This window comes from Microtus pennsylvanicus, chromosome 7 (genome assembly GCF_037038515.1).
Source record: "Microtus pennsylvanicus isolate mMicPen1 chromosome 7, mMicPen1.hap1, whole genome shotgun sequence".
Classification (NCBI taxonomy): domain Eukaryota; kingdom Metazoa; phylum Chordata; class Mammalia; order Rodentia; family Cricetidae; genus Microtus; species Microtus pennsylvanicus.
In genome coordinates, this window is record NC_134585.1 from 90,799,614 (window position 1) to 90,817,542 (window position 17,929).

A 17,929-nucleotide genomic window follows, 5' to 3' on the forward strand; every position below is an offset into this window, starting at 1 on the left:
GCTCTCATATACATTAGTAGCCTGTCAGACACACCCAATCTCCCCCAAGCACCTATGGCTTCTTTCATAGTCTCTGTCCTGCAGTGATAACATTATCCCTTGGTTCCGCCCCCTGGCTCCGCCCCTCCCAGAGTCCTGCCCACTCCACCAGCTCCAGCCTCTATTGGGCAGCGGTTCGCCTAGGCCCCGCCCCCTACCTCCATAGCCCCGCCCTTGTAGGGCTCCTCCCCCTGAGCTTGGGGCGGGGCGAGTGGCTGACAGGAGGGGCGGGCGGCTCCAGCACTTCTGGCGCCCAGGCCGGTGGGTGCGCTTCTGGGGTTCGCGTCCGCGCCGGGCTGTCGAGCGGGATCCCGGTGTGGCCAGCGGCGGCCGTGCTGGCGGGCGGTGTCAGCGGCGGGATGTGTTCGGCCGGGGAGCTGCTGCGGGGCGGCGCCGGCAGCGGGGAGCGCGACGAGGACGGGGCGGCGCCGGCAGAGCCGGTGGAGGAGCGGGAGCCCCGGGCGAGCCCGCGGCGCAGGCGGCGGCAGGACGAGGGCGAGCAGGTGAGCGCGGGCCGCGGGCAGGCGGCTGGGCACGCGGCGAGCAGTTGACGGGCGGGGCCGGGCTCCGTGGACATGCCCTCCGGTGCCGCACCTGAAAACCCCGGGCAACTTGCGCTCCGTGGGCCCTCCGCTTGGATTCAGAGCCCTGCACGCGCCCTGGACGGTGTGGGCGGCCGGCCGGCACAGCGGGTGGGGAAGCATGTGTCGGTGCCTGCCGGGGTGACACTGGGACTCTCCCGTAGCAAGTTTCGCAGCACCACCTAGCAGAGCTCAACTTCATTTTAGAAGTGAAAAAAGAAAATCACCAACGCGAAGGAAGCTTTACTAAGAAGCCAGACATAATAGAGAGAGAAACTGGGTACTTTTAAGTTCTCTGAATTTGATCTCATTTTGAACGTAAAAATTGAACTCTACGTAGGACGATTTTTTTTATATAGGCAGTTACAGTAATTAGCTCCTCAAAAATCTTCCCAATAAGCAGCCCTTTAAAAATCACATAAGTAAGACCATACTACTGGAATAATCAGTTAATCCCTGTCTATTGCCATCACTCTCCATTTTTGTCTTTTATTCTCACATTTCAAAAACTCTAGTATCATTAAATAAATCATCAACTAAATACATTAGTAAAATAAAAACATTTCAACATATTGAGAAACAGATATAATGCAGTGTGGCCTTGAGCTTGGTCACCTTGTGTGACAGTATAGGAGCTAGTGAAAGAAGCAAATAATTGGTAGCTAGGAGATCTTGCTGGCTGCCTTTCTGATGGCATTCCTATCCAGCTGTCCCACGCCTGACTCAGGAGATGGGGTCTTGATTTCTTCTTACTGTAGTTGCTCAACTGGAAAAAGGGGGCCACTAAAACTCCTTTTCCCAAAGGAGAGGTAGGGATGGTTGTCATGACATCTGGGAACTACTTCTCTGGACTTTACCAAGACGATGACATGGACAGCATCAGGAACTCTGGTCTTACTGGAACTGTCACTAGCACTAAGAAAATGATGAAACAAAAGATTAAATATACGTTCTAGGGAAGAGATAACCTATCTCATACCTGCTTGCTTCCGTGTGTTGTGAAATTTCCTTTTTCTGCTCTCCTTAGACATGTTACTTGTGTCGCTTTATTTTGGCTACATTATTTACCTGCACACTCACTCACAATCATGGAGAAAACACACCTGAAATCTTGCCATATCTGTACCTGGGAACCTCTTATCAGGAAGTCAGAATTGGTACAGCCCACCGATGCAGAAAGCAAACTTTTGTGAGCCATCATAGTTTGGTAACAGTATCACAAAGCCTGTTTTCTATGTGTTTTTTTTTTTTTCACAACCGGCAAATGAAATTTAGAAATCTATGTAATGTCACATAGAACTATCTTTAGACATACAATATCTGAAGGAGAATACAGTTGACAACTATAAAACATATTCCAACGAGTCATTTTAATTTTTTATTAGGGAGATAGTTCCTTGTTCATTTTTTTGTTGTTGGTTTTAAGGGTGCCAGGACTCTAGATTACAAATGGGATAATTGTGGAAAATTGCTTCTTACATTATTTAAAGTTTACACTGAAAATTTCCATAAAACCAATAATAGAAACCAAAATGGTGAGACGTGATCCAAGTATCCTGATTTCAAGCTAATTAGCTTGAAATGAGGCAGGGGCCATTTTCCTGCTGTCTTTCAGCTTAGAGTGTTCACTTGGTCTGAAGTTCAGAGTCTCAGCCTCCTAGAAGTCAAGAGGGGACTGAAGGCCACAGCCCTCCTGGGTGGGGTCACTGTGGTTTGTTCCAGAATTACCTCGAGTGTGTTTCTCAGCTTTTTGCCCCTTCCTAGTCCTGTGTGTTTTTTCTCATTCTGTTTTCTGTTTCCTTTTCTGATAAGAAACAGGCCCCTCCCCTGGGTTCCTTCCCAGCCTCTAGTCTCCAAAGGCTTCTCTCCCATCCTTTACAGTCTGTCCTTAGCTCTGGCCTGAGTCTTTGCAGGCAGGATGATTGACAAGGGAAATATGGTTAAAATCAGGCAACCTTAAGAAGAAAGCCTTGAGAAGCAGTAACTGTGCCTGGTTAGAAGTTCAAGCCAAGCCTCACGGAGAGATAGGCAAGAGGGAGGAGCAATGTGTGCTGCTCTCCGGGCAACTGAAGGGACTGGGCATGGCTCTACCACGTATGTTGATAATTGCATTCATGAGACATGATCCAAGTATACTGATGACAGTGACCACGTGGTGGTTTTATGGAAGATAAGTGCCCCACTTGATAGCTGGAAGGCTAAAGCTCTCTGGGTTTTATTCTGTGTCCGTAATGTCAATGGCATTTACTTTATTACAGCGTAGATTGCCATTCACAATATCCTGAGATGGCTGTATTTACAGGAAGACATTTTATTTATTGTGCAAGTAATGTGTACTTCAGAAATTTTAAAAGTGTGTATGAAGAAAACAAATGCTGGTAAGGAACTGGTCCGATACCCTGAAGTCAAGCACTTGGTGTTGCCGTAGAGCTGTGTTTTCCCTTACGGATCCAAGTAGGCATCATGTGCTTTAACCAAGTTTTCTATCCGATTGCATGGATTTGGAAGTTGACATTATTCCCCATGTCGGAAACATCCCGGGAAGGAATGATTTTTTTCAGAGCTCCCTAGTAGTCTGTTCTCCTAACAGTGTACACTTGTGGCTTCAAACGTTTTTTCTTAAATAATGCTGTATAAAAAATCCTCTACTAATCATAACACTTCTGTGCTGGAATAGATTCCTAGAAAGTGGAAAAAGTAGGTCAGAGAGTCAGACTCCTAGAAGTGACTTGAAGCAGCCCAAAGAGTGCACTTTTTTGCTGTTTTGTTTGGTTTGTTTTTTTGTTTTTTGAGACAGGGCTTCCCTGTGCAGCTCTGGCTGGCCTGGAATTTATAGAGATCCACCTGCTTCCTTTAAAATAATGATGCTTCATTTCTGGTTTTTGCCTTTTGCAGCGTCTAGACTTTTACAAAGAATGATACTGGCTTAGAAATTTAAATAAGAGGGACTTCCATGACAGTATTTATCAGAGCTTTTCACAGATGATCTGGAAATTTTAGTGGGGTAGCCTTTGTGTCCTTTTTGATCTTACCGTTAGAGGTAAGAGTCGCTATGGATTGTGGGTCCAGAGTACGTAGGTCTGTACTTAGAACTGAAGCTTTTGGTGAGTAAATTAACCCTCCTCTGTGGGCTTTAGTTTCTTCATTTGTATAATGAGAATGAGCATGATGTCGGCCTCGTAGGAGGGTTGAGGGGACCACACAATAATAATGTATGTAAAGTACTCCTAGAGTGGTCCTTAGTATGTTAGCTAGCTAGCACACAAGTGTTAGCGGTGAGACCCAGAGGGTTGGGAGGACCACACAATAATAATGTATGTAAAGTACTCCTAGAGCGGTCCTTAGTATGTTAGCTAGCACACAAGTGAGACCCAATTGTCAAGTAAGCCAGAATTGAAAAGCAAGCCGACAAGAGTGGTTTTTAAGATTTTCCACTCCTGTGGTTAACAGGGAGCCTGGGCTGAAGCTGCCCTCGAGTGGCACCCTCACACGTGAGCAGTAGGTATCATTGTTTGCTAGGATTTGGATGCAGCTAATCTGAAGTAAGGTCTCACATTTGGCCTCTCCTAACAGATTTCTCGGGTGGTGTCGGTGCTGTGACCACAGACCACACTTTGGCAAGGAAATGGGGGAAATATAAACACACCAACCCGCAGTATGCGCTGTACTTGCCCTTCAGCCATGGCATCAGGCACAGATGTATGTAAGGGAGGAATTTAACACTTTTTCCCTCAAGTGTCTATTTGAACTTGCGGTAAAGCAAGAGTTCAGAGGCAAGGCGGGCTGACAAGGCAAGGGATTTGCTCTTGATCCTATTAGTCTGTGCCAGAGCAGAGGAGAACCCCTGGTCTCTAGACTCCAAAGCCAGTTCTCTTATCTTAGACACCGTCACCATCATGGAGAACAGTCTCTGATAGCTCTATTGCTTTCCCTTAGATTATTTATGTAGCTCAAAACTTTGTCTATACCCACATTGTTTCACATCTCTTAGAAGCAGTTTGCAAACAAAATTGTGCTGATGCTGAGTTTAGATGGTCGATAGTTCTCAACTGAAGACAGTGTATATAGCCTTGGGATCCATGTGACAACGTGTTGACGGTTTTGGTTGTTGATACATGGTGTAGTAGGTGCTGTAAGGTATCCAGTAGAAGTGGCCAGGAATACTGCTAAACAGCCTGCGATGCAGAAAACAGACCCCTTGGGATGACTAGTTCTGACTGACAACATCACTGGATTAAGAAAGAGTAAAGTAGGCGTATACACTTGTAATCCTAGCCCGGATGCACAGTGCGCTCAAGTCATCTTAGACTGTGTGGTGACTGAGACTGTATAGAGGAGGAGGAATGCCTGGATTAGTAAAACACACCTCTGGGCAGTCTGCAAGGTCCCAGGTTAGAGACAGATGGCAAAGCTCTTACCTAGTGATCCTACAATGGATTCATATTATGGTAACACTGGGAGGTAGGTAACACCTCTTCCTGTATATATACTTCTTTTTCTGCTCTGGCTGTCTGGTGGGAACTGTTCTCTGCCATACCCTCTACCCTAACTCTGAATCCATGAGCCAAAATAAATCCTTGCTTCTTTAAGGTGTCTAGGTCAGCAGCTTTGATCAGAGTGAGGGAAAGGAACCAATACCACCACAAAGGTACTGTCTGGCTTAGAATGCCAGCCATGCCAAACCCTGCTCAAAAATTCGAGGTGGGGAAGTATGGTGCTGTGAGGTGTAGGAAGTAATTACCCTGATAGTCTGTCCCCAAAAGAGAAGTAAAAATAGCTTATATCTTGTCCTGAAGTCTATATTCCCAGCAGATAATCCCAACTGACCACTTGTTTTTTAAATCTTTTTTTTATTGAGAAAATGAGAGAAAAAAAAACAAGTTTCCACCTCCTCCCAGCATCCCATTTCCCTCCCCCTCCTCCCATCCTTCTCCCCCTCCTCCCACCCTTCTCCCTCTCCTCCCACCCTTCTCCCCCTCCCCCCCACTCCTTTCCCCCTCCCTCTCCAGTCCAAAGAGCAGTCAGGGTTCCCTGCCCTGTGGTAAGTCCTAGGTCCTCCCTCCTCCGTCCATATCTAGGAAGGTGAACATCCAAACTGGCTAGGCTCCCACAAAGCCAGCACATTATGTAGGATCAAAACCCCTTGCCATTGTCCTTGGCGTCTCATCAGCTCTCATTGTTCGCCATGTTCAGAGAGTCCAGTTTTATCCCACGCTTTTTCAGTCACAGTCCAGCTGGCCTTGGTGAGCTCCCAATAGATCAGCTCCACTGTCTCAGTGGGTGGGTGCACCCCTCGTGGTCCCGACTTCTTTGCTCATGTTCTCCCTCCTTCTGCTCCTCATTGGGACCTTGGGAGCTCAGTCCAGTGCTCCAGTGTGGGTCTCTGTCTCTATCTCCATCCATCACCAGATGAAGGTTCTATGATGATATGCAAGATATTCGTCAGTATTGCTATAGGATAGGGTCATTTCAGGTTCCCTATCCCCAGCTGCCCAAGGAATTAACTGGGGACCTCGGCTTGGGCTCCTGGGAGCTACTCTAGGTTCAAGTCTCTTGCCAACCCTAAGGTGGCTCCCTTACCAACTGACCACTTATTTCTGTGTCTCTGCTAGCACATCTAAAACTTGCCTTGCCTCCTCCACATTCTTTTCTGTGATTTTCCTATTGGGCTCTTTGCCCCGTGGCCGTCTGTTCCCTTCCATTCTCCTCTACTGCGTGCCCTTTTCCACTTCTCTGCCTCTTCTTTGTGGTATGTGTTTTTACTGTGATAGTTCTAAGTCTGAACCCTGGCTTCCCTGCCTTATTAACCTGAGCCTGATGACCAGTTTCCTCTTGTGTAATAGGTATAGTGCCACCCACCTCTTCAATGAGATGCTCTTTATACGAAATGCCCAGCACACAGTAGGTCTTCAGTAAATATTAACTCATTTCTACTCCACATTTCCTCTTTTTCACCTTTCCCTCTGCTCTATTCTTATCCGCCTCAACTAATCACATTATACAACTGCATTTTAGTAAATGTTACTCTCTACTTTATGGAAGTAATGCTACTTATTGAATAAGTACTACAATTTTCTGATCTAAAAAGTTAGATAAATTGTTCCATAATTCTCTAAGGAAAACCTCACCAACTTAATTTTTTTTTAAATAAAGATCTTAAGTTGATTTTTTTCCCTCTTTGTGTGTCACTAATCTTTGACAGAATATGGAATAACCGCAATAACATTTTCTCACTTTCCTACTTGAGAGAAATGATAAAGCAAGATGAAAGGGGCGGTTGAAGCCAGCACGACTGTCAGGATGCCTCAGGGGGCATAAGTAGAAACCTTGGCTTTGTCTGTACCTCTGCACCTTAGTCTGCTATCTTCAGGTTTTGTTCTCTCTGGGCTCACAGTCTTATCTTCAATAGCAACCATTTATCTGCAAAAACGTATTACTTATGGTGTGTGTGTGTGCGCGCGCGCGCGCATGTGCCTGTGTAAGGGAATGGGTAAGACGTCTGAAAATTAGCTTAATTTGAGCAGATAAACTGGATTTTCAATAAACTCGATATAAAATGTATTTTCTACTCAGCAATCTAATTTTTCCCTCCATCTAAAGGGCTTTTCTGTTTTCATTTAACATCATTAGCATCTGTCCTTAATCTTGGCCTAGGAAGAGGAAATGGCCGGCCTTGCCTGTGCCTGTTTTCCCACAGCAACAGCTGCAGCTTATCAGCATTCTGATCAAAAAGAAAGCATAGTGCAAGTGCTCCGAACTTTGGGGAAATGAAGAACAAAATCATTGATATCTACTGTTGAAACATAAGCTTAATTGAAGTTTTGTTATATTTCCTTTGATGTATTTCTCTATAATTCCAGTTTTAGGGGATAGTTTTCATTCTTCCAATTAGTAAAAATTATTTTAATCCCTTTGATCATATTTTCACCCACATATGTGCAGACTGTCTACAGAGGTAGAGAATTTACATCTGAGATCTTGGGTATTACAAATTTCCTGTCTTTCTCAGAATTTCTCATTCCATAGTTTTCATAGGTGAATTTTCCTATAGCAGAAAGCAATCTTGCACTGCTATGAACTGATAATTAGAAGAAAAGTTCCAGTGTAGGAAAAGTGACTTCAGCCAGTTCCTTCGTAGTGACTTCTAGCTTCTGTGGACACTACCTGTCGTATTTCAGTAATGAATTTGTTTTTTATCATATAACCACCCTCTTCTACTACTACTGTGTTGCTCTCTTTGATAACTATCAGTGAAGCTGAGCATATTTTTGAATATCATGTTATTTTGCGTTTGCAACTATGAATTATGACTTTAAAGCCATTGACTACAATTAGATAAAATTAAAGCTAAATAAAAATTCTAGTATTTTTCAGCTTATAGTAATTTTAAAGACTACTTAAGATCCAGCTTAATAGTTTCAGTGACTTTTATCTATTCCTCAAAAAGTCCATGTATTTTTATTGGCTCTATCTAGTTTAGAGGGAGATGAGTATAAAAGAATAATATAACTTTGCATATGGTGATAAATGACTAGCAAACTATAAACACTGGACGGTTATATAACGTGAAGTGCTATGATTGGGTAAAGCTTTATAATGTTAGTGATCATAAATCTGTATCATTTTCACATTTGTAGGAAGCGAAAATGTAGCATGTGCAGTAAACATGAAGCATATCCAGTCCTGTTAGAAATAAAAGAACTCAGAAGTTGGACGGGTAGGGAGCTAGGAGAGGATCTCGGAGGAGTTGGGGTAGGGGAAAATATGATCAAAATGTATTATTTGAAATTCCCTAAGAACAAATAAAAAAAGAAAAAATTAAAATACCAGAGTGACTTTTCACCTCAATTATCAAGGAATAAAAAAAGATGAGTGGTGTGGGTGTGAGTTCATAGCAATAAAGTCCAAAATAAGAACGTTCTCCAAGAGGAACAAGTGAGTCCAGTCTTCTGGTGAGAAACCCGTTTCCCACCACATCACAGTCACAACAGCTCAAGTGCACAGGAAAAGGTGTGGCCATTATCCTTAGCCCAGGTCTGTAAGGTGTATTATAAATCATAAGTAAATTTCATATTTATTGATATGTCCTGTCCCCTTTTGAATGCATTGATCAGTGTTACTTGTGCGTTTAACAATGTAATGGAAACAGTGTAACAATTGTGGATGTTTCTACAGTCCCATAGAGTCTGCCTTTAGCTGCTCTATATTTGCTTACTGCTTTAAAACTCAGTTGCTCTAACAACCTGGCCATATACTAAAAGTGGGCTTCTCCTATCCACTTATATTGAACGTTAATTGCTTTAGAAAAAGATTGTACTACAGAAAGTTTTCTGCATTCTGTCTGTTGTTTGTTTTTGGTTTTGCTTGCATATTTTCCCTTGGTGGCTTTTCATCTCTTCAATCAAAAGTTCAGAGTGGAGTCACCTACTGTTTTCTGGCCCTGCTCTAGGCTGGTATCCACATAAAAATATTTTTAAATTTTTCCTCTAATTAATCTAGCACTACACATGGGGTGAGGGGAGACTAAACATAAAGGTACTAGTTGATCAGTGGATTATAGGGACTGTGAAAAAATAAAAGTGGAAAAGGTGGCTAGGGATGACGGACGTAGATGTCCCCTGAGGTGATGATGGACACGCTCAGAGACCTGCTCCGCTGTGCTTTGCTTCAACTCCCTAGTAGGGTAGAATCGGTCCAAGGCTCCCTTTTAGCGATTGTGCTAACATAGCTCCCCAATCCAGGTTCTCAATTTTTTTTCCCCAGACATCCTTTTGCTTCTCTGTATTTTATTACTATTTTACTCATTTCTACTGTAGCAAGTTCAAATCCTTCTGGGAAAAAATCCAAGGATAAGTAAATTATGCACATGTTTTAATTAATATGATTACCATATATATGCGCCATAGTGAAGGACAGGGGCCAACTCTGTGGAGTCAGTTCTGTGCTTCCAGCTTTGTGTGGGTTCTGGGTTGAGTGCATACTGTGAGGCTTGTGTGGCAAGCATCTTTACCTTCTGCGTCATTTCCCAGCCACTGGACTTGTTTTAGTGTTTCTCTCTATCTCTCTGTCTTTCTCTATCTCTTCCTCCTTATGTATGTGTGTATGTATGTATGTGTATGTATGATGTATGTATGCATGTATGCATTTCTTAAGGGACTGGGAAGACAGCTTAGTAGTTAAAGAGAGTTTGCTGCTGAATTTGGTTTGGTTCGGTCATACCAACGTATCACATTGGTCACATTGGTGGCTCACAGCTACCTGTAACTTTAGTTCCTGGGTCTGATCCCTTTTCTGCCCTCAGTGGGAACCTACACACATGTGGTACACACACATTTAGGTGTAAACAAGTCACATAATAAATCTACTTTAAATCATCTCTTGAGAATTATAACCATAACTCACTCATAATGCATTTGTTAGAATTTTGTTTTGTTTTTAACACCTGGTTATAACTTTGGTAGCAAGGAATTTAAAGGTTTGATTCCTTGTTGAGAGAAGGGGTGAGGGTGAGAAAGAAGATATGTTATTTTGAGTAAAGCCCATTTTAAAAAAACCCAGAGAATATTTTTCAAAGCACTGTAACACTCTTTATTGGATTGAATTCAGAATTTGTTGTCAGAATGTTCCTGTGTTCAGTCCTGGCTGATGCTCTGGCAGTCCTGCAGTGTGTGTTAGACTTCAAAAGTCTGATAGCACACAGCTTGCCTATAGCATCTACGTGATGAGCAAGTGTCTGAGATATAAGTCCTAAATAAGTTTATTTAACAAATAGCTGATAAGCCAAGAAAGGCAGTGGAAATTAAATGACATGGATCAGATTTAAATTACAAGAGCTTTTTTTTCTGAAGAAATGAAATTTAATAATTTTCTCTTGACCGTATGATATGACTTAAGAAACAAATCATTTTAACTGTTAAGTGGTGGAGACAGAGACATTAGGAGGAGTTCAAGGTCATACTCAGCCATATAGCCAGGTAGCATACAACCTTGGGCTAAATAAGACCCTGTCTCAAAAAATGCACCTTCATCATACATACTATATCAGCATTAATAATATCATTAAAGTAGATGAAATCTCTATCGAGAGAAAGTACAAAGTAAATAAGATCACCCCCAAGTACATGAGTTTCTAACATATGTCTCAGAAGGAAATGACTTGGCAAAAGTAGAGCAAAGGATGAAAGAGGAAGATGTCGAGAAAGAGCAGCAGACTTTTCAGTTACACTTCAGACAGTGCAGTTCGCTAAAGCAGGGTTTCCTGGAGAGAAAAACAATTTGAGAGCAAGTGATTGAGTGAACTTGTTGAATTTGGGGTTCCAGGATCTGCTAGGAAGTGTTGAACTGCAGTTGAGCGTATCAGTCAAGAACCCTGGAGAGCTGCATGGGCTCAGCAGCAGTGCTCTGAGCTGCCTCTTGGGATTAGGAAGGCATGGGCAGCCATGTTTAACTATGAGGATCTAGATGTGTGCCTGCCTTTCTTTACAAACTAAGCAGCATGGTGACAGGGAGTTGCTTTGCATACCTCGCTGCGCCTGCCTTGCTTGTGATGTGTAGTCGATCCTTTGCTAAACGGGAGCAAATTGACACGAGTCAGGATTGTGAATCATCAGAGTTAGTGTTTAGCAATCCAAGTTAGGTGGTACTCAGGTACACCAAGAGCCAGGGTGGGGTTTCCTGGAAGAAAGCAGCCATCAGTCAATCTATCAAATTCATAGCATCTTGTCTGCCTCAAGCAGAGCATAACACGTCCTGCATAAAATACCAGGCAAAACTTGCCATGAAGAAATGTTTTAGTTTTGGAATGTTACTGTAAACTGTGTCTAAGCATGAAGTCCCCAGCTTCATCATTCACCTAAAACAATGAATAGACTGATAAACCAGCTGACTTTACTTTATTTACATGTGCTATTTTCAAACATTTTTTCCATAAGAAATGCAATAAATCCATGTCCTTTTCTTTTTAATTATTCTCTTAATCATTCACATTAACATACAGAGTAACGAGCTTCACCATGGCCTATGAATATCACATGTATCTCCTCCTTGCTTCTCATTTCTTCCTCACTCCCACTGTCTGTGCCCCTGCAGCTGGTCTCTTCCCTCCTCCCAGCTAGTCTCCACTTCTGCTTTTCTCCCTTGTCCTCTCTCCTGCCTCTCACGATTTCGTCCTCCCTCCTCATGATGCATTTTCTACTTGTGAGACTTACGCATGAACACATACACAGATTTAAACCTAGCCTCCCCATATAAAGAAAACATAGTATTTCGCTATCTGGGTATGACTTACGCCCTTTAACATAATGGTTTCCAACTCCAGCTATTTCCTATAAATGTCAGTTTTAGTTTTCATTTTCCTAATGACTAAAGATATTAAATACTTTTTTCATTTTTTTGCTATATGCATTTTTTTAAAAAAGTATTGTCCAGTCCATTTTCCCATTTATTGACTGATAGGTTGGGTATTTAATTTTTGCTGTTCGTTTTATACCCTTGCTATTAATCCCTTCTGATGTGTAATCCACCAAGATTTTCCCCCCTTATCAAATTTTACTTAGAGTCACAGTAGCAGAAACAGCTGGCCATAAACTTACTTCTTAGAATTGTTTTTTACTTTATTCTAAAAATTCTGGTAAGTTATGCTTTTATTTTCAGTTGATTCTGTGAATTTTTAAAATGCCTGCCTTATTTCTTCAGTGACCCTTTGGTCATTCAAGAGTGTTTTGTTTGTATCTAAGATTTGTACACTTTCTGTGGTCCGTGTGTGTGTGTGTAGGTATGCATTCACATGTGTGGATACTAGAGGTCCACGTTGGGTGTTACTCCTCTGGACAGTGATCTACTTTGTGTTTTGAGACCTGGAGCTCAGCAATTAGACTAGGCTGGCTGGCCAGAAAGAACCCAGGGAACCACCTATCTCCATTTTTCCAATGCTGGAGTTACACGTATGCCAATAACTCCTGGCTTCTTATTTGGGTACAGGGAGCCAAACCTGAGTCCTCGTGCTTGCCCAGCAAACACTACCAAATGCCCAGCTTCCCAGCCTGTCTGAGATCTCTGTTTACCAAATGCCCGGCTTCCCAGCCTGTCTGAGATCTCTGTTTACCAAATGCCCGGCTTCCCAGCCTGTCTGAGATCTCTATCAAATGCCCGGCTTCCCAGCCTGTCTGAGATCTCTATTTATCAAATGCCCGGCTTCCCAGCCTGTCTGAGATCTCTATTTATCAAATGCCCGGCTTCCCAGCCTGTCTGAGATCTCTATATACCAAATGCCCGGCTTCCCAGCCTGTCTGAGGTCTTGCTTCCTAAGGTGTCTACTTTTGTGCCACTGTGATCTAATAAGATACAAGAAATTATTTTAACTATCTTATATGTGTCAAAGCTTGCTTTTTTACCTAGACTGTGCTCTGTTTTGAAGAAGAATCTGTCTTTGGTTACTGAGAAAAAATGTTTATCTTGTATCTGTTGGATGAAATACTCTGAAAATACTTGTTTAGTTTGATATGCTGTAATCCGACTGATATTTCCTTGTTGCTTTTCAGTGTTAGTGACCTTACTAGAGGTGAGAGTAGCAAATTGGAGTCACCCTCTGCTTTGTATCTAGATCCATTTGACCTTTATATCCATTATGTCCCCTAGTTGTTTGCCTTATGAAACTGGAAACCCCAACATTGGGTATTTACTCACAGCTGTTAAATGTTCTCAAGGAAATGTTCTCCTTACTAATAAACAGTAACCTCCTTTAGCTTTTCTTAAGAACCTTGTAGATAATAATGTACCCAAAATATCTACTTTACCAGGTATCAAAATAACTGTGCCAGCACGTTCGGGGTTTCCATTCACTTCACAGTTTGTTTTTTATCCTTCGACTCTCAGTCTGTGGGTGTTTCTTGGAGACAGCAGATAGTTGAATCTTTTTATTTTTTGAGATTAGTCAGCTAGTCTGCATCTGTTGATGAGTTCAGGCACGCCACTGACATTTATTTCCCCTCCCCCTTGGGAGAGCTTTGCTAATTCCTGTAATTTTCTGGATGTTTTTCTTATTAGATTGTCTGTTCTTTACTCTCTCCCATGTCGGCTTTAGGAGTTAGCTGCTTATCATGTTGGACATGATGGATTCCTTCCTAGCTCTCATTAGTTCTTCGGCTCCTCTTGTGAACTGTGTTCTTGTGAGAGAGACTTTCTTCCTTCTCTCTGTGCTTCTCGTCCAGGCATCTTCTGCAGTGCTGGCTTATAGTCACGAACTGCCTTTCCTTTGCTTGTCTTGATATGTTCTTATTTGTCTGTCCATTGTAAAGAATAGCCTTGCTGGAAATAGCAATGTTGGTTGGCAATTATTTGCTTTCTGGCCTTGAAATGTAACAATTCCAGACTTTTTTTTGGCTTTTGGAATTGCTGACAAGACATCTGATACTATTCTGATGTTTCTGCCTCTGTTTGTGACTTGGGTTTTTTTCTTTCAGTTTTCAAGATATGTCTTGTATTTTTTTTAAGACTCACTGTTTTTACTTTATGTGTATGTGTGTATGTCTATGAATGTATATGTCTGGGGTGCATTTCCTGTGTAGGCCAGAAGAGGGCATCAGATACTCTGGAGCTAGGTAACAAGCAGCTGGGAATCACCATGATGTAGGTGCTGGGAACTGAACTGGAGTCCCCTGGAAAAGCAGCAAGCACTTTTAACCAGTGAGCCATCTCTCCAGTCCCAGATTTTTAATTTTGATATCATGACCATAACATGGTATAGAGAAATTCTAACTTGGTCATGCATGTTTCTCATGTTTGAATGTCGTGCCTTCCTCTAAATTTGAGAGGTTTCCTGCTATAATATCCTTGGATAGATTCACTGGATCTGTAGTTAACCTCCTTTTAGAGTTTTTAGTTACCTCAGGCAGGCGTTAAGTTTCCCTGCTGATGTTTGAATGCACTGTTCATTCACCCTGTCCTCCATCCCCAATTCTTTCCTCATGTAGCCTTTCCTTGGCTTGGCCAAGTGTGAGGGTGATGCTGTTAACTGTGTTTTTATTTCAGTGCGGTTTGTCCACGGGCCTCAGCCTCAAAGCTTTCAGCCACCAGGGTTCTTGTCAGCTGATGAGACCTGCTGCCAGCCTGTGGCAATGGGCTTCCCTGCCTGAGCCAGTGTCCTCCCATCTGCACCCTTCGGCTTGTCAGTATTGACCCTAACTCTTCCAATTCTCTCTGAGCCTTCTCTTACCTAGGAGTTGTGCCAGGCTGAGTTAAGTCTCTCTGACATGATCTGAGGCCTATGGAGTCAGTTTTTAACACTAGCTCCTCTCTCAAGATGTTTCCAGTCCCTGAGAGTCATAGAACATGACAAAATGGAATTTCTCTCCACCACTGACCCATATGCCAGAGAAATTACGGCTCACCAAACCCCACGAGTGGATCTGAGGCTCATGAAAGCTATGGCCTTGTCCTGAGGGTGGGGCTGCCCAGCCTGTACCTGGTTTACCTTCTAGAGTCTTCTATTTCCCTCCCATAGCTAAGGAACAGCATGGAAGAGTGAGTTCATTTTCACTACATTAACCGTCCTGGCTTTCTGGTCTTTTCTGGTACCTTTTCATTCCCCTTGTGGGTTTCCCAAGCTCTTCCTTTACTTCTATCCCTGGGGCATGGTCTGTCTTTCCATATTCTGACTCTGCTTCACCAGCCCACAGAGAGACAGCTCCACCTGCTATCTCACACACAAGCCCTTCATTCATTCATCGTACACTTTTCTTTATCTACAGGGTAGATACCTGCAGGTTCTTTAGTGCTTAAATAATGAAATGCTATTAAAATCATTTTCCCCACCTAGTCCAGTGACTGATAACTTAGACACTTCTCTTAGTAAGAACTGCACAGTTATTTCAGAACAGAAAAGAGCTGACCAAGTCACTAGACGCGACAGAAAGCCTTTGTTGCACAGGATGTAATGAGCAACTCCCAAGCCTCACTGTATGAATAATATTTGTGTAAGTTTTTGAAAAATTGTCAGACTCATAAGTACTATTGACTTTGTTGAAACAAATCCCACTATAGGCCTTAGAAATTAATGAGAAAAGAATTTTAAAGAAACTTAATTCTAGCAACGGCCATTCATGTTTTTGAATATTTCTTATAAACACCCCAGCATATTCTAAAACAAGAATGACAGAGCTTATTAACATCTGTCAAGCTGTACTTCCTTGGCCTGGGTACAAACTGGAAAACTCAATTTTAAACTTTAACAGAAGAGTATTTACAAGCCATAGTTTTTAAAAATCCTTTTCAATAGATTATGTTCAGACCACAGCGGCACTGTGCTCTGAGGGGCTAGCCCTCGTCTAGACAATGTTTGTCCATAGCTTCTAACTCTGCAATATCCTTACCTGGTTTTTCTCTAAAGGGGAACATAGCTTGCCTAATATGAATCTGTTTTAGTTCAACTCAATATTTTTTATTCTTGATATAAAGAATATATCTATAGGCATAAAAAGTCTATGTTATAGTACAAAATCCATGAGTGCTGTTGGATTTTTTTTCTTTTTTCACTCTTTGTGGTCCCATCACCCAGCTCCCTGGTAAATAATATACACAGAGGCTTCTTCTCTAGTCATCTTTTCTTTTTTTTTTAAATATTTATCTACTTATTATGTATACAATATTCAGTTTGTGTGTATGCCTGCAGGCCAGAAGAGGGCACCAGACCTCATTACAGATGGTTGTGAGCCACCATGTGGTTGCTGAGAATTGAACTCAGGATCTTTGGAAGGGCAGGCAATGCTCTTAACCTCTGAGCCATCTCTCCAGCCCCTAGTCATCTTTTCTTAAATTATCCCATCTACCTTTTGTCTCTGGGCTTTTTCCTTTTCTTACTTCTGTATATATTACTTTCACTCTTGGTCTGTGGCTGACTAAATGGCTGGGTGACTGGCCCCTTGCATCCTCCTCTCCTTCCTTTTCCTGCTCCTTGGTCTCTCCTCCCAGATTTCTGCTTCTGTTTAGTCTCTCTGCCTGACCTGCCTATCCTTTCTCCTGCCTTGCTATTGACCATTCAGCCCTTTATTAGATCAATCAGATGTTTTAGACCAGCAAAGCCTCACAACTTCACAGGGTTAAACAAATGTGACAAAAGAATGTGACACACCTTTGCATCATTAAACAAATGCTCCAAGTGTAGCAATTCTTAAAATAATATTCTACAACACATGCGTGAGCCTGGAGAGATGGTTCAGTGGGCCAAGCACTTAGTATACAAGTGAGCACATCTTAAAATAATATTCTACAACACATGAGTGGGCCCGGAGAGATGGTTCAGTGGGCCAAGCACTTAGTATACAAGTGAGCACATCTTAAAATAATATTCTACAACACATGAGTGGGCCCGGAGAGATGGTTCAGTGGGCCAAGCACTTAGTATACAAGTGAGCACATCTTAAAATAATATTCTACAACACATGCGTGAGCCTGGAGAGATGGTTCAGTGGGCCAAGCACTTAGTATACAAGTGAGCACATCTTAAAATAATATTCTACAACACATGAGTGGGCCCGGAGAGATGGTTCAGTGGGCCAAGCACTTAGTATACAAGTGAGCACATCTTAAAATAATATTCTACAACACATGAGTGGGCCCGGAGAGATGGTTCAGTGGGCCAAGCACTTAGTATACAAGTGAATTTGGATCCTCAGAACCCACATTCTAAAAAAACTGATAAGTATTGTATACTCCTGTTATCTTAGCATTTCATACTGGAAGATGGGCGAATGAGACAGGAGAACTGCCAGAATATTGTGGACCAGTTAGCCTGGTATGTGCAACAGTGAATACCATGAGACACGCTTTCTCAGACAAGGCAAGGGTGGAGACTTGAAGGTACCCTCTGAGTCCCATATTCATGCCATGCACTCATGCACTCTTACACAAACACACGCACAAGCATACAACAAAGCATGCACATGTAAATAGGAAGACGAGATTATAAATTGAAGTTTAAACAGAAATAGTAGTATATTTAGGAAGGAGGGTATAAGTAAAATATTTGGATCAATTCCCATGAGAAATCGGATGAACAGTTTTTGAGAAGCTACTAGAAGAATTTGGGAATGTGGGGAAAGTACTAGGAACCATGAGACATGCTCCTCTTCTAACAAGGTGACTGGACCCAGTACTTCCCAGCAACACATAGCAGCCTAGCATGAGGAGTGGGGGGAATGGAGGTCCTTCAGGAGAAGTGAGGAAGAGCAGTGTCTATAAACTCATAATTGCTGTGATAAACTGGGGTTCTAAGTTGCAAGGAGAAAATACAAGCCAAAAGAGCTAAATGTGTA

The 17,929-nt window shown here is 42.4% G+C and overlaps 1 protein-coding gene across 1 annotated transcript in view; it reads left to right on the forward strand.

The window, feature by feature from the left end:
• The first annotated feature begins 239 nt into the window (after window positions 1-239).
• Window positions 240-17,929, forward strand: part of Fam241a (family with sequence similarity 241 member A) — a 29,232-nt gene continuing 11,542 nt past the window's right edge. Inside the window, exon 1 of the mRNA XM_075981360.1 lies at window positions 240-542. Within this exon, the coding sequence (XP_075837475.1) occupies window positions 399-542 (144 nt within the window). The 5' untranslated portion in view covers window positions 240-398. The remainder of the gene's footprint in view (window positions 543-17,929) is intronic.